Genomic DNA, 27,658 nt, shown 5'->3' with positions numbered 1-27,658 from the left:
AAAAAATTAAAAAAATTATTATTATGATCTATAATAATATTTTTTTTCTTTCAAAAGCGATAACAATCATAATATATCATATGGTCTCATTATTTTATTTCCAATTTACACTCTATTACTTTGTAATTTGATCTTATTATATAATTTTAATGACAAAAATTGTAAATTGAGCAAATATTGAATCAGTGTTTTAGAATTTTCCTTATTATTATTGTCTCAAAATGATATGACATTCTAAAATTTTACTTCTTATTGTACTATAAGACAATAGTAAATTAAATATTTTTAAAATTTTAATGAAACAAAAATTTATTTGAGAGAATGTATGAGTTTCCTTTTTACTTCCTAAAAATAAAAAATAATATTATTTTTTAGAAAGTCATTTTTATTGCATGAAGCCAACAAAAAAAGGAATATCCTTTTCAATTTCGTCAGCAATGAGGTGTAAGAATCCGTAATTAACCCAGAGGATTAAAAGATACCATTTTCCTTTAATAAAAAAAAAAAAAAACCTTAAAAAATTAATAAATTCCGAACGAGGAGTGCAAGGGAGGCACAAAGCAAGAATATAATAATACGATTTTAAGATATGAAAAATAAATAAATAAATAATTTTTCTTTACGATCTCCCTTTCGCTTTCCCGCAAAAACTGACCTAACCTCTCTTTCTCTCGCTCGATTTCTCTTCCTCTCTACGATTGCAATGCAGAAGAGATCTAATCAGGTTCCCCAATTTTCTATTTTTCATTCAATTTTCTTTATTTTCGATTAAGTTCGATTTCCCCTCTTTAAATTTGTCAAATGTGTCTCCTTTTTCTTTTATCTTCATGCTATTGCGTGTCATTTGTTGGTTTATTTTCTTTTGAATTGGTTTTTTAGGTTTTTTTAGGTTGTTTTTTTCTTGATTTATTCAAGTTTTTTTTATCCCTAAAGTTGGTGTCTTTTTAAAAATTTTGTGTTCTTGACTGATGGCATTTTTGGAGTGGAATTTTATAATTCCATCGGTTCAAGAAGATTATTCATCAGTTTCTTCATGTTTGGTTGCTGAGGAAATGGAGGAAAGGGGAAAAGAAAATTATTCTTTTACTTGAATTTTTTAGATGGTTTTCTTTTTTGGATGAAAAAGTCGGCTCAACTAAGGCAAATAGTTGTTGCAGGGTCGATGGACCGGGGGTTTGGTTTTATGGAGTCCCGAGTGATGGGAGTTCAAAATCAAAAACACTTTTTCTGCATCTTCTCTGCGATTAAACGGAGCCTTAATTTTCTGGGTTAATGGGCATAACAAGCGTCCATCGGTGTTGTATTATGCATGTTTATAGTCATCTATAATAGTGGTTGACTAATGAGTTCTCTTGCAGATCGCTTGATGTCATCTGGGATATTTTAATTGTTGATGTATAAGAAAGTGAACCTCTCCGAATCACTTGTTGGATGTGAAGAGTTGTACCAATTTATATTTAATGAAAGTTTTGGAGTTGGATTTTGGTAAAGAGAGTGTCTGTTTCTGATGGGTGCGAGTTACTTATTGGTCTCTGCGGCCTGCACGGTATTCAGCTTTGTGGGTCTGCAATGGTGGACAGAGCAATCGTTACACAGACTAAAGTCTGATGGGTTAATCAGTGATAACTATATCCACTCCGGGAATGCAAGCCGTGTGCTAGATCTGCTTTTGAGTTCTCATGCAACAATTGCTTTGCTGGTCAATTTTGCGCTCAATATATTTGTCCTGCTCATATTGTGTCTTAAGGTAAATTTGTTCTTTTGCAGACAAAGGTTAATGTGATAGTGTGCACTCATGACTCTCATTTTGTATATAAACTGCATATGAAGTAGCATCTATTTTGAACTAAGTAGCATTTGTAAAGAATCTTAGTTTTTCCCTGTAATTAGACATTCTTTGCTATGCTTTTTGCCCCAAATACGCTGTATCTTTGTGGTTCATGATGTGTTCTTATTAGTTCTATTGCCCATGGTGTTAATCTTCTGCATTTTTTTACTGTTGCTTCATTAATATATTGCAGTACATCTTGCATTTTAATTCTGATTTATTATTGTTTTCATCAAGTGAGGGAGCTAACGCCTAGAAATAAAACTTCATAAATGACTAATGTAGAAGAATGAAGTCATGCTAAGCTTCTGGGTAATGATAAACTTCTGATGGTGCTATCTATTTTACTCCTCTTCAAACAAAATGGAGTTTGAAGCAATCACATGAAAAACTAGATATTTTGAGGGTATTTTTTAAAATTTTGATAAGCAGGCAACCATATTAGAAAATGTCTAAGGGGATGCATTCCATGTACACGCAAAATATACCATCTATGCCCACAAAAGAAGGAGAAAGACATCATCATCCTACTCATATTTACAAGACAGGACATCATCTCCTTGTCATTTAATCCTAGCACATTCCAAGAAAGGATTCTACTTTTCCTTGTATTGCTTTTCCAAACCTCAAACATTTTCAATTTTTACTCTTCAAATCATGGTTCTTCTAAAAAATTATAAAACCTTAACTGTACTAATAACATACTCTGAGACCTGTGTGCCTCTTAACCCGCATTCTAATTTCCTTATTTTGGCACTAAGCCTCCAATTGAAGAAAGTAATCCATTGAGCTCCAACTGCAATCAAATTCTCATCTCATTCTGCAATACAATTGCAAAAACATTTTTCCCAGCTCTACACTTTCCTTGAATAAATCCAAACACACCCATGTAGGAGTTGATCTTTCCTCACAAGAGCCTGAAAGTAGGCAACCTTGAAGATTATTAGTCTCTTTGTCATTGTATGGAGCAGGTAACACAATCTTGAGGCTGCTTTTCTCTGCTTCTTTAGGGTCACCTTCGCTACCATGTAGACTGCTTTAAGCGCAGCAAAGTTCTCTAATCCATCGAGTTTTTTCCTTTTGGAACTAAAACTGAAATCAATTTCCCTTGCACATTGTGCTCTGACAAACAGAATGACATGTACCAACCTCTTTCCTGTCTCAAACATCTGTGGTTTCCTCTAAACTTCTTCTGAGAACCTTTTGCTTCAAAGATTCTCCGGTGATTGCACAAGTTAATGAAAAAATGAACTCAGCAGATCTATACATACCGAAGTCACCATCTTCTTGACCACTAAAAACCTCCTATTAGATTCTTTAAGAACTTTGGCTGCAAGCAATTTGGTATCTGTTCAGAGTATCCTTTTGGAGGGCCATATCTCTGTTTTTATTTTATTTATGTATTTATTCTTACTTTCATTTTTTAGGTATCTACAATTATTTCTTACCGTTTCACTTTTCTAGAGTGTGAAATTTCTCAAATTGTTGGCTTTTAGTATTTTCACTTTTGAACCATTCTCTTTTTTATTTATAGGATTGAAGCTTTAAAATCTCCTGTTCTCCTTGTTTATGTGTTAATTGTTAAAGAACATTATACAAAAGAAAAGAATCATGATAGGCCTCCATGGGAAGCCTATAGTGTTCATATGAGGGCTTTACCAAGTGGGCACCTGTTCAATTTTCCCATTTTCATTTTGTCCATAGTTCAGCATTTTTTGGGTGTAAAAAGTGAGATATGCAAAAAAAAAAATGAGATTATTCATCATGCTAGGTATTGTTCACGGAGGAGGGGTCCTTTTCTTTGTACGACTAGCTTTTAGTTTTGGTGAAAAATGAAAATGAAAGGAGGCACACTAGTAAGCTTAAAGTAGTGAACTACTGGGTTGCTGGAAGATGCTAATAAGAGGAGCTTGTTAAAATTTATAAATACTGAAGAACTGTATAAATCTTATTTGAATAAAAAATGAATATATATTTAAGCTAGATGATGGTTACCACATTTCTTATTGAAAAAAAGCACTAGAATTTGTTCAACTACTGTACACTTCCATGCAGGCATGATAGAGAAGTTGCGTTCTTAAAATTCCTTTGAATTACTTAAGCTCTAGCCTAGGACTGGTTATCCATGTTGAAGAATGAAACTTGTGACTTAGGTTCCCGGTGTAGAAATTAAAATTCTCCTATTTGACTTAAATTATGAGTTATAGAAACACTTGAAAGACAATAGACCTTCAAAACAAATATTGAACCTTTTAGTATAAAGTTCATATCCATGTAAGACAAAAATTTTAAATTACAAGCTATTAATGATTAAACTCCTAAACCTTCTCGACTAAGAGACAGCTAAATTCAGAATTTTAAACTGAATAGATAATTACTGTAGGTTCCATCACTAACTTATATGGTTAACTTTGGGCTATTAATTTTGGTTGATAACTGGATGGTTATATGTTGGATTTGTCTTGATTAATGAAGCCTCGTATTGATGAAACAATATCTTCATGCCTAACACTGTTTTTGAAGTATACTCTTTTTTGTTTTCCTGTGCAGACTATATTCTTTGCAGAGTTGTATCCTTCTGAAACTCGAAAATTAGTGGGGCGGCTTATCAATTATGTTATTTACAAGGTATACATTCTTCATAAGCTTGTGGTGCATAACATTGTGTTTGGTATTTCATCCCAAGCATGTTAGGAGAATTTGTGACTTTCTATGTTCCTTGTTTTCTATAGAGTTAGAAGACAATTTCTAGAAATGTTCCCTTCAGAAGCTACAATGCTTTACATAAGAGGAGATATTATCATTGGTATGGGTTACAAATATGAATAAGCAAAAAAACTGGGCTTTTTTTTTATGGGAATGTTGAGCAAGTAGGCAATATTTTGGTAGTGAAGTTAGTCTTAGGAGAGGAAATAGTTACAATAGGGTTTATGCTTTTATGCAGGATTAGAAGTAGAGTAGTAAGTGAGGGCAGATGGGAATAAATAATCCAATAAAGCTTGCTACAGAAACTCAGACCAGTCCTTGGAAGACTATTTCCCAGGAGTTAATAGATTTTTCCTTTCAGACTAGATACATGGTTTGGTTGGAGATGGCTCTAGAGTTTCCTCATACTTGCAAAATTTCTTATCTTAGAGGTGCCCATATTTTGGAATATGTCAATGGATCTATTGTTTCTCTCCTGAATTTTGCTAATATAGAAATCTAAATGACTGAGAATTTGATGCGGTCATAATCATTTTATCATGTCATAGGTTGGTTTGTCTCCTTCCATGTTGAGAAATATTAATCTCTCTTATAAGTGATTGTGTCTTTTCCAAATTTTATTTCCAATTCTTAATGGATGACTATTGCCTGCTTAATTTTCTGGCTGTGAAAATGGTACAGAAGCCAGAGTTTCCTGTGATGTAGGCTTTTTCTTGGTTAATTGTTCATAAGTTCTATGTTACATGGACACTTCAAAGCATGTGAAGTTCCCATATCGAACATGACAAGACAAGGGTCTGGGTGTGGGATATGTTTCTTACATGCCTATTGGTCTAATACATACCCAACTGTTTTGTTGGACAAAGAAAAATAATAAATTCCTATTGATTGTCGCTCTGACTCATGGTAAACATTGTGTTTAGTTTTACACTTTGATTTTGGCCAAGCGGAGAGAATGAAAATAAAAGGGAAATGAGATTATTTAATCATTTCTCCATGTCTTAAGATCTGTGCATTAAACAAATCTGACTGACTGGGCACATAGCAGCAAAAGACGCTTGTGCTAAAGTCCATGTAGCATAGAGGAAGGTCAATGCAAATCACTAAATTAGAAATGTCTATGGGCAACTTCTTGAAAATTTTTCCATCCTGCTAAGAAAGTACTCATTCTTCGTTTCAGTTCGAGTTGAATTCTTGACTGGATGTGTTTAAAAAAAACTACTCATAAACGGTCAAAAGAAAACAAGTGGAAAAAAAAGTACAGATTACGATGTACCAACTAAAGTAATGACTATTAATGATTCCATAATTGAAACAGAGTCCTATCTTCTAACTTGTGCATGATGTGCAAAAGCAATGAAGATGCTGTGTCATCTTTTTCTCCATTGCCTAACTGCTTTTAGATGTTGGCAGAGTATTTCCCAGAGAGTTGGGACAAATCTGGTGGATCAGATGAGAATTCATTGTTTTTTTTATCATTTTTATTTAAATTTTTTTTTTAATGTTTTATGTTTTTATTTTTAATTTTTAATTTTTTAATGCTGGAAAACTATATGCTTTTTGATATTTGCTCCTGAACATTAAGCCTAGCAAGTAGAATTCAGCTGAAAATGTCCTTTTATTAACTATTCCATGTGTAATTCAGGCGCTGGGGGGTATTTGGGGGGTTAGTGGCAGCGTGATTTGTTTACTCTCTTCAGATCTATGGGACATGACTCCACTATTGACGTGGAGTTTAGGTTGCACTCTTAGAGTTTATCAGAGAGGCCAATAGTAGAGGCATTAATGGGCGTTTGCTTTGGGATCTTGGAGTGATTTTGGTCTAGTTTCAATTTATTTTTTTTATTTTTTATTTTTATGCTTTAACTTCTTGCCCAAGCACTCAACCTTTCTAGCTCTTTGTAAAACTTTTCAATCTTTAGTTATGTTTGGTTTTCTTAATGCTTTGCTCCAGTCCCTCCCTGGTTGTTTCTTATGAAATGAAAAAGTTCACCATAGAAAACATTTATCATTTGAAGATAGAAATATGATGAAACATATTGTTCTTGCTTTTGCAACGGATTTTGATGTATCAAACTGGAAACTAAAAGTTCAGGATTGGTGAACATTGTGGTTGTTAGATTGATACAAAGTAAATCTTTTTGTCTTGCATTATATGTGTGTGTGATGTCCAAATAAATATTAAAATATTGTGCAATTCAATTAAAAAACTTCATATAGGATGAGCATTTGGTTAGTAATCATTATTATTGGTATTCAAATGATCAATTGTTCAGAAGAATCCATAAAGTGCTGCTATTCACCTCATTTATAGGCTTTGCTGCAACATAGTGTCAAATTGTTACAGTTATGCCACTATGATTGGGTTTTTGATGCAGAGTGATGTTTTTATACTAATGTTGTGTTTGAAAGTGCTTAATATATTTTGGGAATAAATTTTCAGATCAATTTGTTATGCTTGTCCCTTATTAAAAAGAATAATAGTTTTGTCATGCAGGTCATCTAAGTATGTTATTTAGTTATTGTTCTATGTGTTATATGATTAATACAGGGAACATTTCTTCCTCTGGTTGTCCCATCAACAATATTTCAAGCAGGCCTGTGGTCAATGTGGCTGACTATTCTTTGTTCTTTAAAGGTATTTGATGTAATTTTGGGATCAAACCCTCTAGATTGGAAATGGATGAGTGGAAAACTTATTATGCATCTTGTGCATATTATGCAGATGTTTCAAGCTTTAGCTAGAGATCGACTTGAACGTTTGAATGCATCTCCATCTGCTACACCATGGACATATTTTCGTGTGTTTTCAGTACTATTGTTGGTGCTGTCTGTTGATTTGTTCTGGTATTGCCTCAAAACCTGACCTTCATAGCTGATAATGATTTAGGATTTTCAATTTTTTTCCTGTTTCGATGTGGCAATTAAACCCCTGTGTCTTTATTATTTAAACACCTCTAGTATCCATGCAAAATCCTTTGTGTTGAATGTACATGGGGGTCTAAATCAATAATATACTTCTATTTACCTTGTATTTCTCTGGATGGGAATGAGATGCATGGAAGGAAGTGTCCCTTTTAAGGGGACCAGCCTTCCACACGAAGTGAGTTCGAATTGGCAGGAGCCGAGTTGGAAATTTAGATTCAGGGGCAAGATTTAAACATAATATCATTAAATTTTTTTGAATAAAATAAATATTAACATTTTTTTTAATATTTTGAAAGGACCTGCATATCTCGTAACTGATAAACTAATCAAACACTTCTAATAGTAGTGATGAAAAATGAGAAAAACATTAAACACAAATAGAATATGTCAAATCATTTAATATCAATGCATGTTGTAGAAAATAAAATAACAAGTTGCCAAATTAAGTATATAATTAGATGAAAATTGCAAACAATCAAAACATCTTAAACTTTTAGTAGACATAAACTTGTAATATTTTGTGAAAATAATTTTTAATTAGAACAATTATAAAATGTTAATAATTAAAGGAAACTAAGCTCTTGAGGCTTGGCTCAAGTGGTAAAGGGTTGAGAGGTTTTGTCGGAAGTTCCAGGTTCAAGTTCCAATCCGGACAAAAAAAAAAAAAAAAGGCAGAAACTAGTAAGACAAAATTGTCCAAAAATTTTTTTCAAAGAAAAATGAAATAAAAAGTGTCTTACAAGAAATTTTAATTATTTTTCTCTCTCTCTCTCTCTCTCTCATATATCTATATATATATTATGTTTGTATTCAAAAGGTGATACCAAAAAAGTTCCAAAAAAAAATTAATGGTTTCATTGAGAGGTTTTGAGTTTTTTGAAATAAATGAATATAAGTGGAATTAGAGGAATTTAGGGTACTTTTAATGGAAGTTGATTAAATACAAGCTGATTTAGAAGAAATTGTGCAATTTTAATTTAAAGCAATTTACTTGATGATATGTATATGTATGTATAACAGATGATGATTAATTATTGTGTTTTTATCTTTTATTAAATATTAGTTAAGTCTTGATAAGTGCTGATGAATATTTTTAAAGAAGAAAAAAATTATTTTTTAAATACTTTTTTTGTCTTTTAATTTTGAAATTCCTATTAAATTTTAATTCCTGGGGCCTACACTGGCTTCGCCTCTGCAAATAGGGAATGGTCCTTCATAATAGAGGAAGAAAGTATATATAAATTTTCCTGCCCTTGCTTTTGCATATGTATTGTGAATTTGAGAATGGAGTGCTTTGAACCTTCTTTTTTAAAGCCTTTTCCATCTTACTTTGCCTAATATTCAGCAAGTAATTAAGTTTTGCAGAACTGCAGATAGCTTAGAAATGTCTTATGTGTTTTGATGGTGGATTACAGGATATGGCTGTGTCTGGTGATATATAGAACGTTAAGTTCACCTATGTTCCTGTTGTTGTTTTTTGAGCCTTGGAGTATTGCTTTTGAGACACTACAGGTAATGTATCAGAAACATGGCCCCATAACATCTGGATCATAAAACATCAAAATGGCCCCATAACATTTGGATCATAAAACATCAAAGCCCTGGTTGACAAGGTCCTTTCTTTGCTTGTAGGCTATTGTGGTTCATGGATTTCAGTTGATTGATATATGGCTCCATGATTCAGAAGGGAACAGCATAAATTGCCGGGGATCCAAAATTTTTCATATATCACCAGTAGGTAATATTCAAAATTTCACAGTTTTTGTGGATTATATAAACTTTTAGATCTCTAGTTGGGGTTGCTGGGAGTGCTTATGCTTTGTGGAAAAGAACATTAGCGAGCACAAATGTTTTTAGCAAAGTGTTTTCTGGTTTTGCTTGTGAAACATAAGACAGTCTCAGGTTTCCAGAAAGGTGAGGTTCTACGAGTGAACAGGAAAGCATGTTAAGCAAAGGCATGGCTTTATTGGCATCAATAACAGGAGAATACATCAATCTCTTTTAGGCTAGGGTTCTGTTTGTTCTCAATAGAAAATATTTTCTGAAAAGATTTTCTGTATTATCCTTCTTCTTTGAAGTCTTTTTTATTTTTTTATTTTTTTTTATTTATGGATATTTTACTATGAAGCTTAAGGAAAATTTACTTTGATTACTCTGGAGAAAAAGATCTCATGACAATGGGATTTTCCCCTTGTTAAAGTTAAAGGTTTTTTCCCCCAATTTTGCCTATTTTCTTAAGAATACCTTTCCTGCAAAAGCAACAAGGGAATTAGCATTCATTTCTATTGTCATCTTGTTGTTTGCTCTTTTGTTTTTGTCATTTGGTTGACTCCTTGGTTCATTTTTCCTCTCATCTTGATACAATATTTTTTGTCATTATTTCTAGTCTGTCACATTTTCACTTGGTTATTCTTGTTAATATTCATTTTTCCCGTCATCTCTTTCTTCCTCACCAAAGCACCCCCACCCCCCTCTCCCTTTGTCATTTCTTTTAGTTTGTTCTGTTTTCACCTGGTTCTTCTTGTTAATTTTTGTCAGAGTGTGTATGTTAAGGGTCCAATTGCATCTATCAAAAAAAATAAAAAATAAAAAATAAAAAATATGGGTCCAATTGCTAACAGTTCAAGCTTTTAGGAAAGTTGTAATTTAATATGGTATCAAAACTCAGGTTAATAGGAGATCTTGAGTTACAGTCCATTGTGATTTGTCTGCTGTTACTACCATCTTTTCCTTCTACTTGCAGGTATAGGGCCATGTGTGAGGGGGTGTTAGAAAATAACATACATCATGGGCTTCAAATAGTTTAATATTTTAGAAAAGTTGGTAACTCAACAGTATGCATTTTTCAGTCATTTCTCTCTATCCTCCTCTATCTTGTTCTTTGTCATGTTTTTAGTTTTTTTAATGGCTTTCACTTGGTTCTTGTCAGTATTCATTTTTTTTCAGTCAGCTCTTTCTCTCCCCCCTCCCCTCTGCCTTTCTTTGTCATTTGTTAGTCTGTTATGTTTTCACTTGGTTCTCCTTGTTAATTTTCATTTTTCAATCACCTCTGTGCAATTATGATATATGCATTTGGTATATTCCGTCTGCTGAGGTTTAGGAATCCTTATTTCATATATTTTCTTTTCTTCTGTTTGTGTGATTGCTAATTATTTAATTTAAGCATCTTTTTGGTGGATTTGTTTCTCCTTAATTTCCTAAATAATGAGTGTGAGTGCAGGTTCATTGTTGGAATGGAAAGGCATTCTTATCCGGAACTTGGGTTTTCTCTTAGACATGGCAACTTTGTTAATGGCTCTTGGTCATTACTTACATATTTGGTGGCTTCATGGCATGGCATTCCATCTTGTAGATGCTATCCTTTTTCTAAATATACGTGTAATATTTCATTGACCTTTCTATTACAACATTTTCAGGGCTTTTTGATTTTGTCAATTTTTGTGTCCTCATTTTATATTCATTATACTATATATTTAATTGGTATTCTTTGTTCTAATTGATTCAGTTTGTATTATGAGCAGGCCTTGCTGAGCGCAATTGTAAAGCGTGTCAAGGGATTCATCAAATTGAGGATGGCTTTAGGTACCCTGCATGCAGCACTTCCAGATGCAACATCTGAAGAGCTACAAGCATATGATGATGAATGCGCAATCTGTAGGGTAAGTTTAGATCTTTCCCCCCCCCCCCCCCCCCCCCCCCCCCCCCCTTTTTTTTTTTCTAAGAATTTCGCCTGATCAATCAACCTGCAATGAAACTGCGAAAATGACAGGAACCAATGGCTAAGGCTAAAAAACTGCATTGCAATCACCTTTTCCATCTTGCATGCTTGAGATCTTGGTAAGACTTATGCTTTGCTATTATCAACCCTTGGCTTGTCTGATTGGAAGTATAGGAGGACCAATGAGATACTGAAACTTGTGTGTTAATTCCAGGTTGGATCAAGGTCTGACAGAGATTTATTCATGCCCCACATGTCGAAAGCCACTTTTCACAGGCAGATCCAGGGATGATGCTAACCCCCACACTGGAGAAGTATCAAGTGATGAGCAGTTGGCCCGTCAAATAAGTTCAGGACTTGATCGACCAGGTCCTGCTGCACATGCATTACCTGCAGGAGTCTTCCCCAATCAGACACATGATGCTTTAGAAATCAGTGCTTGGAGGTTCAGTTCCTTATATTTTCTTACTTGGTTGAGTTTGACATTGCTTAAAGATAATTGCTTTTGTCTGCTTATATGGAACAAAAAAATAATAATAATAATAATCCTCTTTGACAAAATGTTTTGTGATTATGCTAGTGCTTTACACTTCGATTGTCCAATGCCAGTCTCACATTTAAGTTGGTTAAGTAGAAATGTGCTTATAGGTTAATTTTGTTTTTGGGAATGGGATTTTGAAAGTACTTTATTAAAAAACGAAGGGTAAATTTGACATTTTAGAATTTTTTATTAAACTCAAATCCAATTCCCACATAATGCTTGACCGAGAGCTTTTGTCTTCATGCTTTTTCGAAATGCAAGGAAATCATGTTGTTTGTGTCGGGGCCATGTTTGGGAGTTTTATTCAAGTATCCTTATGAGTTGCTTCTAGGATTCAAACTTAGTTTTTAGCATTTAGAAAGCTCTCCCAAACAAGGCTTGAATTTTTCTATGTGCATAATTCTTTCTTTTATTAGAATACTTAAAATGTTTGAAATACCTATTTGAACTTTTGAAAAAAAGTTGAAACTTTCAAAAGTTGAAAATTCTGACTTGTGATTCTAAGGTTTTTGAAAAAGACAAGAAAGAATAGATTGAAGAAGTTCAGGTCATTGTCTTACTGAATTTCCTATACATTTCAACTTATTTAAATATTGAGTCTAAAAATGAAGAGATTCCAATCATACTCATAATATAATATATAGCAAATAAACTCCACCATATCAGTAATAAATCCTAACATTCCCCTTTAAGCTGGAGCATATAGATTAAACATGATCAGCTTGGAACACATGTTGAAAGGTATTATGAGGCTATGGTTTTGTAAGAATGCCACCCAGTTGCCCTCAGATTGAATATATTATATACATACATTTATATAGGCAAAAGGAAAAAACAGATAAAAAATGCTTGAAAAAGGATGCACCAAGGTACACAAGACGTATACAAGAAGCACCATTAAGCAAGTAAAAAGGAAGAGAGAACAAAAAAACCACCTCTCTCTCTGTACTTAGAGCTTAGCCTATCTACAAAGCCTATCATGTACGCTCTAACCCAATGCAAAAAGATGTACATAAAGGAAGATTTGATTGCTTAATTCAATTATTCAGTATTTTCAAATGATCTCTTATTTCTTTCCATCCTTTCCATCTGAAACTGACACAAAGGAGCAGCGGCCCTCTAAGCTTTCTTTTACTTCTTCCCTGCAAAAGAACCTTGTTAACTTAGAAGATTTTCTTTTATTGAGGAGTGCATCACTCAGGCCACTCTAAAGAGAAAAAACTAGCTGCTATCAAATTCTTGCTTTGGAGTGGTGGAGCATGTGATCAACTGATTCTTCTTCCTTTTTACATGTGTGACATATATTTGGCAAAACCCCCTCCCTCCTTCTGAATTGATCAAGCATTAAATCCTTTCCCAGACAGTTTTCTAAGCAAAGAAACGCACCTTTGTTGGAACCTAAGGGTCCCATCCTATGCTTGTGGGGAAAGTCTCACTCCCGCTCGGGTTAATGAAGTGTAAAAGATTTTATAGAGAATTTGCTACATTTGGTTCCTTTCACCCAATCTATCTTCTTCATCCCTTCTAATTGAGGTCATTTGCAGTTTCAAACACCTACTTAACTGCTAAGCCTCTAAGCACACTGGTTAATATGTCCTTTGCAGTCCAATGCAAATGCACCCTGTGGTATTCTGTGTTGTGTTGGAGTATGCATTGTGGGGGTGTTTGCCCACCCCCACCTCCACTGTACAAACCAGTTGTATTACCTTTTCTCATTGTTTCCCCTTACTATTATTTTTTACCTCTTTTTTGTATAGAGAAGCAGGACTGGATCCAAGTTGGTTGCATACTTGGCCGAACCAGGGTCTTGATGGAGCTGGTCCATCTACTGCTATCAGATCGGTTGGATTGGGTAGAGTTCAGATGATGATGAGGCATCTTGCATCTGTTGGAGAAACGTATGCCCAGACTGCTCTTGAAGATGCTGCTTGGAGCCTTTGGCCTATGAATCCTTCTCAGGCTACCGCATCTGGTTTGCCCATTCCTCCTGCTGCTGCTGTAAGATACCCAGGAGGCAATGGTGGTTTACATATGAGGACTGCCTCACGGTCTGCCAATGACAACCTAGCAAATATATTAGCCTTGGCAGAGACAGTAAGAGAAGTGCTGCCCCACATCCCAGACGAGATTATTTTCCAGGTATAGTTTGAATGAACACCATATGAAACTCTTGCATTTAGTCCCAGGTCACATCACTCAAGGATCACAATGTAGACCTCAAAAAAAAAAAAAATTGTTTTTAGTGCATCACAATAGCCACTATTCTGTCTGTCAAGTTTTGGTCCTGCCTGTGTGGGCTTGTGTGTGTGTAAATGGAGGTGTGCAATGTCTGAGGTGGTGTTTGCAAGGAAATCTGTTTGTCTTGTGAGTGAGTTGGAAATATTGAATTACTTTTTAATCCTCCAGAGTAAGGACACCTTTGGAGAAAAAAAATCCTTAGAGAGTTAAGATGAAAAAAGGTGAACAATGAGGTAGAAAAGCCAAAGTTGTCTATACGGGTTGGGGGGTTTGGCCTTAGTGACCATAGGCTGACATTTTCTTTGAAAAAACAATGTTTTCAGAACCGAACCGGTGATTGAACCGAAAAAGCTACCGGTTTGCGGTTCACTGGTCGGACTACGGTCGAATTGATGACGTCATAAATAATAATTTATATATTATAAAAAAATTTAAATAATTATAAGAAATTAAAATTATATATAGTTAAAAATTTTAATAATATTTCATTTTTATATTTGACATATCAAATTAAATGATGAAGAGAAATATAGATATATTAATATTTTAAATTTTATTAAATAAAACATTTATAATATTTAAATATAAAGATATATTTAAATTGAAAAAAAAATTATAATATTTAATTTTATTTTCATGTCTTTTGTATTTTCTTATTTTGAAATTATTATATTATTTTTTAATTACATTATATAATTATTATAAAAATAAATGTGAAAGTGATTTATACTTTTATGCAATAAAGATTTGAAAAAAAATATTAATTTTGTTATATATTTTTATTTGCTAATATTATACAATGAAGAAGCTTATAGCTTAATGGTTAAGCTTCAATTTTTACACCTGAAGGTCCCACCTCATGCTCTCCCGCTTGCAAATTATTTTTCTTCTTACTAACTAATCCCACATTGAAAATGGATAAAAAATATGTAGGGATTGTGGGGTATAAAAGGCATGCAAGAATCATTAATTTGTAAGATTAAAAGCTCATTATCTGGTTGGGAGGGAACCGGGCGGTTCGTCGATTCAACCTTCAGTTTAACCGGTTCGATTCTGGTTTAACCCTTGGTTGGCTCAATTAGCTAGACTAAACCGGGATCATGACTGGCTAGCGGTTGGACCAGTCGGACCAGCCGGTCTGATCTGGTTTTTAAAACCATGGAAAAAAGTGACCAACCTGCATAGATTGGTTTGGGTTGAACCCTTGTTTGGTTTGAATTTTTGGAACATATTAATATATTACAAATTTAGTAATATATCAATATGGATGATATCGAAATATAATTCTCAAGTTTGATGACTTTATACTTCTTTGTGTATTCATCATTTGTTTTCTTTAAGGTTGGAAGCTTTTATTGTAAGCATCTTTTAAAGAGGCTCATTGTTGGCTGATGTTATAGTGGGGGAAAAAACAGAAGAAATGGTTTATCTATAGGTTCAAAGATTGTTTGGTCTCACAACTCTTGATGATGTCTTTACAAGTTTTCCATATTTGTGAAATATAATTGGTCTCAAAAAGGGAGCTTCCTCTGCTGTAGTAAGTAGTATTATTATTTTCATTTTCAATAAAATTCCAAGTCCAGATGAGTCAAAATTGACCTGAGAAACCTTCCCACAGATAAAATCACTCTTGTGCTAAAAATGAAATATAAATTGCTTTAGGTTAAATTTCTTTATTTGACTGGTAGTCTGAATTCATTGTTTTGATTTTTTGGTAGTTTCAATAGTCTGATTGGTGTACTATAAGAATCCAATAGAGATCGAAATTTTGCAGGACTTGCAGCAAACAAATTCTGCAACTGTCACTGTGAATAATCTTCTCCAAATGTGACAACATTTTCCGCCATCCTCAATCCTCAAGCTCCATACTTCTTGTATTTGGAGAGTTGAAGAGTTGAAAGGGGGGGTTAATCGGTGTTGTTGAATTACTGCACATACCCTTTTTTTTTCCTTTTTGGCTCTTTTCTCTCTTGTTTATGTTGTTCATTCTCTTGTACATAAAGGCTGCTTACTAAACAAATTGCTATAATGTGAGAAATGAAAAAGGTGCCAATATAGCTTCTTTTCTCTCCTCCCCCCCCTTCCCCTTTTTTCTTGTGAAAAAAATGGACTGTCTACATGCATCTATGGATAGGATTTTGCAGCATGTAAGGTATATGTAAACTGGTTATCAGAAACAAATTAGTATTGTTAATTTTGAAGGTAGTAACTCTTGGATGCTCATTCGTTTTTCTCTTCCTTTGGTTAGTGATATCAGATGAACTAAACCATTTATATGATGGGAAATTTGTATTGTTTCTTAATGCAGTATATATAAATACAAATGAATTGATTTATAACATTTTGAAATTTGACCTTGTAATATATAAGCTTCTTTTATACCATTAGTTATTGGTGGTGGCGTGTTCAATTTTTTCATGTATTTTCTCTTGATATGTGTTTATTTAGCTTCTCATGGTTTTGGTAATCAAGCAGAAGTATATCAACTGCCCTTGGGTCTTTGATCTTATACTCAAAGCTTCATTGGCTTTCTAGGAAGCTAGTTTAATTTGGGTTTAGAAGTAATAGAGGTTTGAAGTGTGTTGTGTTGTTGGGTCACAAGGAAAATGGGTATTGAAAGACATTATCAATCCGGTGATGTTATGTTTTAGCATATTAGTTTTAGTTTTTTATTTTTATTTTATTTATTTTGTTATAACCAATAGTTGGTTAAGTTGTTTTTTCTCTGCAGAGCTCTACAACTCCTTATGCGTGACTTCTATTATAAAAGGCATTTTGGCTACTATGTTTTAGGGTTTTTTGTACAGCTTATTTTTTCAATCAATGAAAGGAGAATCTGTCGATTTTTCTCTCCATTTTCCCTTGTAATATGGTATCAGAGCTTCTTACCTCTGTCGCTCATTGAAATGGCTCGTGGTGGTCAGCATAACAATGATAATAGATTTCAGCCCCTCACATCCCCTACCTCTGGTAGCACGACAACACAATCAGATCAATCTTTCATGGAGAACACTAATAACCCATTTTTCATACATAATGGTGATCATCTAGGCTTGGTGCTCGTTTCGCATCTCCTCACTAGTTCAAACTATAATACATGGAGTCGGGCCATGCTAATGGCTCTCAACGCAAAGAATAAGCCCGGATTCGTGGATGGCATTCTTTCGTAGCCCATGATTGACAACCCTACAGCCGGAATCCGGTCCCGATGCAACAACATGGTCACATCTTGCTTCCTCAACGCTATCTCAAAAGAGATATCTGATAGTCTTCTCTATCTCGAGAGTGCCCATGCTATTTGGGCAAATCTACACGAACGCTTCCATCAAAGCAATGCTCCACGAATTTTCCAAATCAAGCAACAACTACATGGTTTCTCACAAGGCTCGCTTAATGTTAATACCTATTATACTCAATTGAAGATTCTCTGGGATGAACTCAAAAACTATCAACCAATTCCCGTCTGCCACTGTGGAGGTATGAAAGCTTGGATGGATTATCAACTGCAGGAGTATGTGATGCAATTTTTAATGGGTTTGAATGAATCTTATGCTAGCACAAGAGGCCAAATTCTGATGCTTGATCCGCTCCCACTTGTGGCGAAAGTATTCAATCTTGTTGTTCAAGAAGAATGCCAATGGTCTATTGGATCTAGGTCCTCCGCTCCATCGGATTCCATGGCGTTCAATGCCTCTTCTCAGGCTCTTTCTGTAGCTACTGCATCATCTCACAAAAGCCCAGATGTGAACGCCCAATTTTCACCCATTGTGGGCTCACAGGGCATACAGTAGATAGGTGTTATAAATTGCATGGGTCCCCACCAGGTTATAAGCCCAAAGAGAAAGCCCAAACACAAATGGCCCAGACGAGCCCCCTTCAATCCCAAGCTCCTTTACTGAACCATTGAAGGGCATTCATTATTTTCCTTCCGTTGTTGCTGCTACAGTGGGATCTTCTCGACCACCAGTCTCTCTCTCATTGAATCAAGTTCAACAACTCATTGCCTACCTTAGCACGCACCTTCAACAGCAAACTATCAACCCACTTGAGTCTCCATCAACATCAGGACCTTCAATTTCTCAAATCTATGGTAACAATTGTTCTACTCAGTTTTTTTCTCATCCTTTTGTTCCTTCCGATGCTTGGGTGTGATGTCCCACATTGGATAGGGGAGAATGTTCCTGACGCTATATATGTAGAGGCTCCTCTTAACCAAGTAGACGCGTTATAAAGCCGTGAGGGCCCCTCTGAGCCCAAAGCGGACAATATCTACATGGTTGGGTGCGGGTCGTTACAAATGGTATCAGAGCCGATCCCCGACCCCGGTGTGGGGGTTTGTTTGGCTTTATCTGTTTGGCCCCGCAATCCCATGGGACACAACGAGGACATTGTGTCTGCATAGGGGGGTGTTTGTGATGTCCCACATCGGATAGGGGAGAATGTTCCTAGCGCTATATATGTAGAGGCTCCTCTTAACCAAGTAAACGCGTTTTAAAGCCGTGAGGGCCCCTTTGGGCCCAAAGCGGACAATATCTACATGGTTGGGTGCGGGTCGTTACATTGGGTGATTGACACAAGGGCCACCCACCATGTTTGTTGCAATATTTCTCTGTTTTCTCATTCCAGACTGGTTTATAATACCACAGTCACTCTTCCTAATGGTCATGTTGTTGCAATCAATCGTGTAGGTTTTGTGAGGTTGTCTGATACTTTGAACTTGGATAATGTCTTGTTTGTCCCCATGTTCACTTTCAATCTTCTCAGCTTAATGCTCTTACTCTTAGCCATAATTGTAGTGTTAATTTCCTTTCAAATTCATGTGTCATTCAAGACCTCACTCAGGGCTTGACGATTGGGAAAGGTAGAAGACGAAAGAATCTCTATTTTCTAGAATCAGGGAATGAATTTTGTAATTCTATTTTTACAAATTTTGTAATGTCGAAAAGTGATATTTAGCATTTTCACCTTGGACATCCATCTCATGTAAAAATTCAAATTCTTCACAATGAATTACACATTCCCAATTCTTTATCCCATTTGTCTTCTCACTATAAAATTTGTCATATGGCCAAGCAAAAACGTTTACCTTTTGTTTCACATAATAATATGTCAGCTAATCCTTTTGATCTAGTTCACATTGACATTTGAGGACCATTTAATATTAGTACACCAACTGGACACAGATATTTCCTCATTATTGTTGATGACTACACACGTGCTACTTGGGTATATCTTCTTTGTGTTAAAGCTGATGTTCTCACTGTCTTTCCTAAATTTTTCAATTTGATTTCTACTCAATATAACACTGCAATTAAATCTGTTCGTTCCGATAATGCCCCTAAATTAGCTTTCCATTATTTTTTTCGTACCAAGGGTGTTATTCCTTATCATTCTTGTGTTGCTACACCTGAACAAAACTCAATTGTAGAGCGTAAACATCAACACATACTTAATGTGGCACGAGCCTTATTGTTTCAATCTTGTGTTCCTCTTTGTTATTAGGGTGATTGTGTTTTGATAGCTGTTTATTTAATCAATCGTACACCATCTCCATTACTATCCAATAAAACCCCATTTGAGCTGTTGAATAACAACAAACCCACCTGCAACCATCTTCGCATTTTTAGGTGTCTATGTTATGCTTCCACGCTTTCTAACCAACGTACAAAGTTTGCCCCTCGTGCTCGAGCTTCTGTTTTTCTTGGCTATCCTTTTGGTTATTAGGGTTACAAGTTACTTGACTTAGAAAGCAATAAGATCTACATTTCTTGGAATGTCATTTTTCATGAATCACTCTTTCTGTTTGCTCATTCTACTGTGAGCAATGATGTTGTTGATTTGTTTAATGATCGTGTCCTTCCTAAGCCAATTCAGTCCATCTCCGAGCCTTCTTGTAGTCAGCCCAACATGTCTTCTTCCCATAGTTCAAAGTGGATTTCCTCACCAGCCCCAATTCAAACAGCCTTACATCGTGTCACCACAAAACCAACTTACTTGTCTGATTATCACCGTTACCTCACTGAACACGTTTCTTCTAAGCCTTCTCTATATCCTATTTCCTCTTGCTTGAGTTACCACAAGCTTTCCAAGCCATACCGTGAATTTGTTCTCGCCATTAGTTCTCAAACTGAACCAACATCATTCTCTCAGGCCATTGAGTCTCAAATGTGGCGCGATGCTATGAATATTGAATTGCAGGCATTGGAAAGCAATGACACTTGGTCCATTTGTTCTCTTCCCATTGGCAAACAAGCGGTTGGTTGTAAATGGGTGTACAAAGTCAAGTTTTGAGCTGATGGCACTGTGGATAGGTACAAAGCACGCCTTGTGGCTAAGGGATTTACACAACAAGAAGGTATTGATTATCTTGATACCTTCTCTCCTGTTGCCAAGCTAGTTACTATTAAAATGTTGCTTTCTTTAGCTGCAATTCATGGTTGGTCTCTCATTCAACTTGATGTCACTAATACATTCCTTCATGGTGACCTTATGGAAGAAGTTTACATGAGTCTTCCCCCTGGATACACTTGCCGTAAGGGGGAACATTTGCCTCCTAATGCTGTGTGCAGGCTGCATAAATCTATCTATGGCTTGAAACAGGCCTTCCCTCAATGGTTCCACAAGTTCTCCAATGCTCTTATCAGAAGGTTTTGTTCAATCAACCAATGATCACACTTTGTTCACAAAACATCAAGATACTTCTTTCTTAGCTTTTTTGATCTACGTTGTTGATGACATCATTATTGCTTGTAATGATCAACTTGTTGTGGATACTTTAACGCATGCCCTCAATTGCAAGTTTAAGATGAAGGACTTAGGGCCACTCAGATATTTTCTTGGAAGTGGATCGATCTACTGCTGGTATCTCTATTTGTCAACGCAAGTATGCATTGAAATTGCTCTCAGACATTGGACATTTGGGTTGCAAACCTGCCACCATTCCCATGGATCCTAATTGAAACTATCTCAAGATGATGGTGACTTGATTGAAGATCCTACCAGCTATAGGCGACTCATTGGTAAGCTGCTATATCTTACTATTACTCGTCCTGACCTGAGCTATTTTATAAATCGTCTCATCCAATTCTTAGCAGCCCCTCGCAAGCCACATCTTCAGGCTGTTTTTCACATTTTACAGTACATCAAGCGAACCCTAGGCCAAGGACTTTTCTTTTCATCAAATTCCAAAGTGCAACTCAAAGCCTTCGCAAATTCTGATTGGGCCTCTTGTCCTGACACTCGTCGTTCTATTTCTGGTTTTTGTATGTTTCTTGTGACCTCCCTCATCTCTTGGAAGTCCAAGAAACAACCGATTGTCTCTCGCTCATTTGCCGAAGCCGAGTACCGATCCATGGCCAACACTACTTGTGAGATTCTGTGGCTCGTCTCTTCTTCACGACTTGAAGATAGCCCATCATGGGCCAACTATTCTTTATTGTGACAACCAAGCTGCTCTCCACATTGCAGCAAACCCAGTCTACTATGAATGCACCAAACTTATTGAGATTGATTGTCATATCATTCGAGAGAAGATTCAAGCTGGGATTCTCAAGACTCTACATGTTACCTCCTAAAACCAACTTGCTGACATTCTTACTAAGGCTCTCCATCCCAATCAATTTCATGGTCTCTTAGGCAAGATGTGAATTCATGATCTATATTCTCCATCTTGAGGGGGAATTTTAGCATATCAGTTTTAGTTTTTTATTTTTATTTTATTTTTTCTATTATAGCCAATATTCTACAGCTCCTTATGCGTGACTTCTATTATAAAAGGCATTTTGGCTATTCTGTTTTAGGGCTCTTTGTACAACTTATTTCTTTAATCAATGAAAGAAGAATCTGTCAATTTTTCTCTCTATTTTCCCTTGTAAATATTATGTATACATTTTTGCATTTGGTGATTCTATACTCATTTTATTTTCATTCATTTGTACTTTTAGATTTTGATTTTATTTATTTATATTTTTATAGAACGATTTAAATTTCATCATATATATTCAATAGTTTAGACGGTAAGTTTGAGATGTCTCTAGTGATGGAAATTTCTTCTATGTCACTTTTTTAACCGAACCATGGAAGCCTAGGATGGAATTGAGAGATCATCCTTTAATTCTCTCTCTCTCTGTACTTTCCATCACAATCATAATCCCTAAATTAGAAGCGTGATCTGAGTAGAGAAGGTCAAAACCCCATAACAAACATTTCTTCACCGTTTCGTTTAATCTATATAAGCTTGGAAGAAGAGCAGCCTAGTTTTCAGCCCAAGTCTTCCACTTTTTCTTCTCTAAATAGTAAATACTTCAACAAATGTCATAAGAGCCGTAATTTCCGAATTGGGTCTCAAAATTTAAGGTTAAAAGAGCGACATTAGCTCCACAAATTATGTTCCTCGCCTCTTTTACCCTTTTAATTAATCAATTAATTGCAGTCATACGCATGCAATTAACAACTTCGTACGGTATGTCAAAAATTCATGAGATCATTGAAGAATAGAGTGTCGAAGTTTCTCACTTGGGATCAAAGTAAAAGAAAAAAAAAAATGTAGTAGAGAAGAATATAATAAAAGATTAGTTGGGTTTTTAAACCAAGGAGCTTGCATTAAAATAACAAGAAATTGGAAGAGCAAGAAACACGGAGCCACAAGCATGACATGTATCTTCAAACCAAAACGACAACAAAATGGCCTGCCTCTTAGCTTTCTAGCTAGTCCTACATTATTTGGTCTCCTTGACCCCTTTTGCCCTCTTTGTTGGACTTCTTTCTGGGTTTTTTTGGGCACTTTAACCATGCCTTGTTTGGGGGAAGCTACTGCCAACTCATTGATTTATCAAATATGGTGCTCAGTCTGGTTTCTTTTGTTCTATTTGGTTGTTTTTCAAATGAAGTAGATTTAATTAATCTTCCACTGTCATATCATCTGCCACTGTCATATCCCCATTTGGGTATTTCACTGGCCCAATGGAAGAATTAACGTGTGTCATAATTCAAAAGGGTTGAGAGGAAAATAATATTGATCGAGCTATGTTTGGTTCTTGGAAAATTTGAGGGAAAATGCAAAAAAAAACAAAAAGTTAAGGAAAATAAAAAATAGAGTTAAAGATGATAAATTATTTTTATTTGTTACTTCAAACTTATTTTATTTATTTTAACTCATCGATATAAAGATTAAATAATTTTAAAATACATAAGTTTCTAACTAATTTTAATTATATTTCATTTTCTTTGGAATATTTTATAGGACAATCAAACATGATAAAATCATTTTCCTTATCATTTTTTTTCTTTCCTTACTTTTCGGAACCAAACATAACCCAAATGTATTAACTTTTGTTTTGCATGGAAAAAGTCAAATGAATCCCACTGTAATCTTGGTATACACAAGTATATATTATCAAATGCAATCTTCCATTGATGTCTATGAATTAGCCCATTATTTTCAACTAAGGGTTAAAGGAAACGAGGCTGTAAGGGAGCAGTGTACTTAGCTCTAATCCTCCATGATAGTGATATCATTGTCATCTTACTCAATTCCACATCAATGTGGTGTGTTTAATTGGTGATGTTAAAGTTTTTGTTTGGAGCTTTACAGCAGGAGAAGTCTAGGACCTTTGCAGTGTCCTATATGGTTAAAATCTAAAGCCTATACAGAGAAGGTGAGCCCTAGAGGATCATGTTTAATCCCATGACTGATATTTCAAACCATTAGTTCATTGACAAACTATGGAATAAATCAACTGGCTGAAATTAATTATTTTTCACCATGCTGTATAATTTTTTTTCTTCTACTTTTGAAACTCAGAAATTAGTAAGATGAACTTAAGTTGTTAATAGGATTATTATGGGAAACATATGAACAAGAAGGATGGGTTTGGTGGTGAGAAGGTTAAAAAGTTCATTCCTAATGCCTTATAAAAACAAGTACTAACAATTAGCAAAAGAGAATTATTTGAATTTTTAAAAAGCATTAACAAAAGGAAAATTTGAAATTCTCTAATATTATGGTCTAGATGTTCTATTTTGTAAAATCAACTTGGATCAATCATATAGTGTATAACATGTCTAATATGTCATACGTGGTTCATCATGATATGACCAATCACAAGATGCATATGTCACACATTTAGTTTGAAATCCTTATCCACCTATAAAGTTGCCTATAAATAGTGAGTCCTATAATATATTTTTCTCCGGAAAGGTTTGAGTTTCTTTACATCTCTTTTATTTTCTTCCGATCAAGCTTTTCTCGGTGTCCATTTATATCTAAAATTTAATTACAAAATGGAGTAATAAGAAACTCTAGTAATTTATAATTTAAGTTTGAAGACGAAAGTTGTCAATCATTAGAAACTATACATAATTTAAGTTATAAAGATCTTCTGCAAGTATTTATTTTGGACTATAGTTTTATTTTTTCTAATAAAAATATTAAAAAAAATGTTTTATTTCTCATAAAATAAGATAAAAAAAAGAGAATTTTCCGCTCTCCTAATTATTTTCTTGATTCCATAGCTAAGTTGCCAATCTCTTTTAACCCTCTATTTATCTCTCACTTTGCTCTTCTCTCCCTCAAACCCTTGACACTTTGCCTTTCTACGTGGCTGGTTTCCTACGGATAAAAACCATCTATAAATGAAAATTTTTATATTCAACTACCTTATTCTTATGATGAAGATGAGTTACGCAGCCATAGAAACCCCAAACACATTCAATCTTCTCCCACATCAAGTAAATTAATGCACCCAAACTAGAACTCTAGTTTTTACCTCGAACAAACCAAGAACCTAACAAACACACTAAGCAAGACTCCCTGTGATCGATACTTATATAAAATTAATTTTGAGAACTTTTAGATATGACCACGACATCAATAAAAAATATTATTATTTTTTCCTTCTCTTTTCTTTGTGAGCTTCCACACGTGTAATTCATATCGACGAAGTCTATAGTTTCTCTTTCATAAACCCCTCTATATAACTCTCTTCCTTCCATTCCTTTGAAGTACAAATATTCAACTGCGCTCATCACTCCCCGTATCCCCAACACATAACTTTATTACAATCCCAACTTCTCTCAACTTTCAACCCCGGCCAAGTCTCTAACATTTGAGGAGAGTGGTCAACTCTCTTCATCATGTCCTTCTTCTCTTCCCTTTTCATCTTCCTCTTTTGCCTTTCCATTCACCTATGCAGTGCTCGCCATTTCGGGGTACTCTTTCACAAGGGTTCTGCTACACAAATCCCTTTTTCGAGCAAGGTTGGTGCTATATATATTTCATGTTCCTGAAAAATTTTTAGACCGATTTGAATATTGGGTTAGTTTCAAAAGATTTATAAATGGTGGGTGTGCAGGGTTCAGTTGAAGAAGGGAAAACAGATGGTGATAGCATTGTTGGAAAGAATCATGGTGGTGCAATCACCCTCACCCAGAAGGCAAAGGAATCAGAGGCTGCTGTTAAGGAAGTGAAGTATGTTGGCAAAGGTGCAGTTCCAAGAATCAACTCTCTTGTTTGGGTTTCTTGGCGTGTCCCCCACAAGATCCATGAAGGACATGCTGAGTTTTTTTCAGATTATTCTCGACCCCGAACACGCCCTCCATCTCACAACTGATCTCCCTTGACATCATCTCTCATTTTTGTTTCATATATTTCATCTCTTCTAAGCTTCAACAAGTTAGCCATTCAATTAAATTTTTAAGTTCTCATAGCCACATATAGAAAGAGGAATTAATTCTTGGAGCCTTAGATTACTGTTGAGGACTGTATACTTACTATATTCAACATAACTATAACAAAGTTCTCTTTCTTTTTTTTCATCTTTTTAGTAACTTTATATTTATATTACTATCATTGATGGGGATGCAACATGCAGGAAGTGAGATTCTTGGGTTTTCTTGTCACCTGGATTTGCTAAAGACAGCAAAAATAGAGGTAAATTAATCATCAAATGCTTTTGTAGTTGGACAGTTAGCCAGAGATTGGGCTTTTAAATTTTTAATAGTGTGATGGAGTAGTGGGTTGCTAGGAGTCTAGGATCTCAAGACTCAATAGCTTACTATCGTCCAAAGTGAGTGTGACAAATGCAAAGTATGAAGGATTCCAATGGAGGAGTGGGGGAAATGGAATTGTAGTGGATAGGTTTGGAAAAGCAAAATTTGGAAGCTCGAACTATAAAAAAAAATAGTTTTTTCAATTTATTTTTCGGTACGTGAAGGTAATAAAAAAAATATTTTTCATATTTTTAATTATTGCATGCTTAAAACACCCTATTATAAAAAATTAAAACAACCTAAAATTTGTTGTGAAAAATAATTTCAAAATAAATGTTCAAAGAAATTATTTTTTGTCATAAGTTTGTCCGAAGTCTTGACTTAGAAGTTAGAAAACTATTTTTAAGAACAAGGGTCTAAATTTCTGTGATATATAATTGCAAAACAAAAATATTAAGGCTAGTAAAATTTAATTATTTGAAATACACAGTATGCTTATGCTATCCATGATGCTTATGTAGGGATCAAGAAGGCAACCGAGATCAATGCTAGAATATGCCTCTGACGTCAAAGATGAAACCATAGATTCCAACAATAATGATTCACAGGATGCGAAAGTGATGGATTATGAGCCACCCCATGGGACTCCTCCAATCCACAACAAACAAACCTAGTCACCCTTTTTACTTTGTGGTTGTTCTAGTATAAGGTTTAAAGGACCAGTACTTATAGAATATGAATGGAAGACAGACATGGATGGATACTATATATGTGGAGTCTCTGTGGCTCAAATGTTGTATTGGTTTCTGCTTAAATAGAGGTGTGTTGGGGCACATGGGGTTTGGAATTTCCATTGAAGTACTTGCCGTTTATCCTTCAAATTAGAGACTTTCCAATGAATTTGAAGTTAATTGAATGTATAATCATAATTCTACCTACTTCTAAACAGTGCTTTAGAGATGCTCACTCAATCATTGATAATTTTGAATTTATATGAGACTGATTTTGAGCTTTTTCTTATAAAAATTAGGTGTTTAGTAACTTTTCAAAGATATGCAAAAACATTAAAGATAAATCTTAGATAATTACTTCATCGATGATTTTTCAAAACTAATTTATTTATCATATAATATATTATTCAAATATTAATTAATTCTCATTAAAAATATTTTTAATAAAAACATTACTAATAAATGCACTATCGAGCTTTAGTTAAAATCTCTATCAGACGCGTTTTTAGAATATGTCGTGCCATGATGAAACCAATGTTTTTAATTAAGTTGATCCTTAGCCTTTCTATATACATGGAGGATGACCTCTTTATCAAGAAATGTGCCCTATAATAATTAGGAGCTTTAAACATCATCATTTAGAATGATAATCTATATAAACCTTGTTGAATCAAAACACCTATATCATGGATGCTTCTTATCTTATCCATCAAATTAACTTTGTCCCACACATCAAGGGTATCTCACCTCATGTGTGTGAGGCAAATGTGACCTCCATTAGCGCCAAGTATCCTAAACTAATGGCATCCCTTGGATTGTTTACTTCTCTTGCAAATAATCATGTCGATTCTTATGGAGGGGTTTTGTCTTTTGTTTTCCTCTCTTTTCTATTTTTCTTTTTCTTTTTTTAATGTTTATATAGAATATTATTTTATGTTTAATAAAATTCTTATGATATGAAAATTGTTCTTTTATAATCA

At 34.7% G+C, this 27,658-nt stretch overlaps 3 protein-coding genes across 3 annotated transcripts; all 3 read left to right on the top strand.

The window, feature by feature from the left end:
- Positions 1–618: 618 nt before the first annotated feature.
- On the top strand, positions 619–16,238 carry LOC117933098 (E3 ubiquitin protein ligase RIN2-like). The gene is made up of 13 exons (XM_034854485.1): positions 619–724; positions 1,359–1,747; positions 4,379–4,456; positions 7,086–7,172; positions 7,260–7,381; positions 8,878–8,974; positions 9,095–9,200; positions 10,683–10,840; positions 10,984–11,121; positions 11,232–11,299; positions 11,395–11,625; positions 13,479–13,860; positions 15,734–16,238. The coding sequence occupies exons 2-13, from the start codon at positions 1,508–1,510 to the stop codon at positions 15,788–15,790; spliced, it is 1,764 nt and encodes a 587-aa protein (XP_034710376.1). The 5' UTR covers positions 619–724; positions 1,359–1,507; the 3' UTR covers positions 15,791–16,238.
- Positions 16,239–17,132: 894 nt separating this feature from the next.
- Positions 17,133–17,750, top strand: LOC117933271. The gene has a single exon (XM_034854650.1). The coding sequence runs from the start codon at positions 17,133–17,135 to the stop codon at positions 17,748–17,750; it is 618 nt and encodes a 205-aa protein (XP_034710541.1).
- A 7,266-nt stretch (positions 17,751–25,016) lies between these two features.
- Positions 25,017–26,780, top strand: LOC117932889. The gene is made up of 4 exons (XM_034854198.1): positions 25,017–25,215; positions 25,311–25,440; positions 25,830–25,888; positions 26,469–26,780. Exons 1-4 carry the CDS (start codon positions 25,093–25,095, stop codon positions 26,619–26,621), a joined length of 465 nt encoding a protein of 154 aa, XP_034710089.1. The 5' UTR covers positions 25,017–25,092; the 3' UTR covers positions 26,622–26,780.
- The last annotated feature ends 878 nt before the right edge of the window (positions 26,781–27,658 follow it).

Source organism: Vitis riparia, chromosome 16, assembly GCF_004353265.1.
Source record: "Vitis riparia cultivar Riparia Gloire de Montpellier isolate 1030 chromosome 16, EGFV_Vit.rip_1.0, whole genome shotgun sequence".
Classification (NCBI taxonomy): domain Eukaryota; kingdom Viridiplantae; phylum Streptophyta; class Magnoliopsida; order Vitales; family Vitaceae; genus Vitis; species Vitis riparia.
This window is presented reverse-complemented; position numbering and strand designations above follow the sequence as displayed.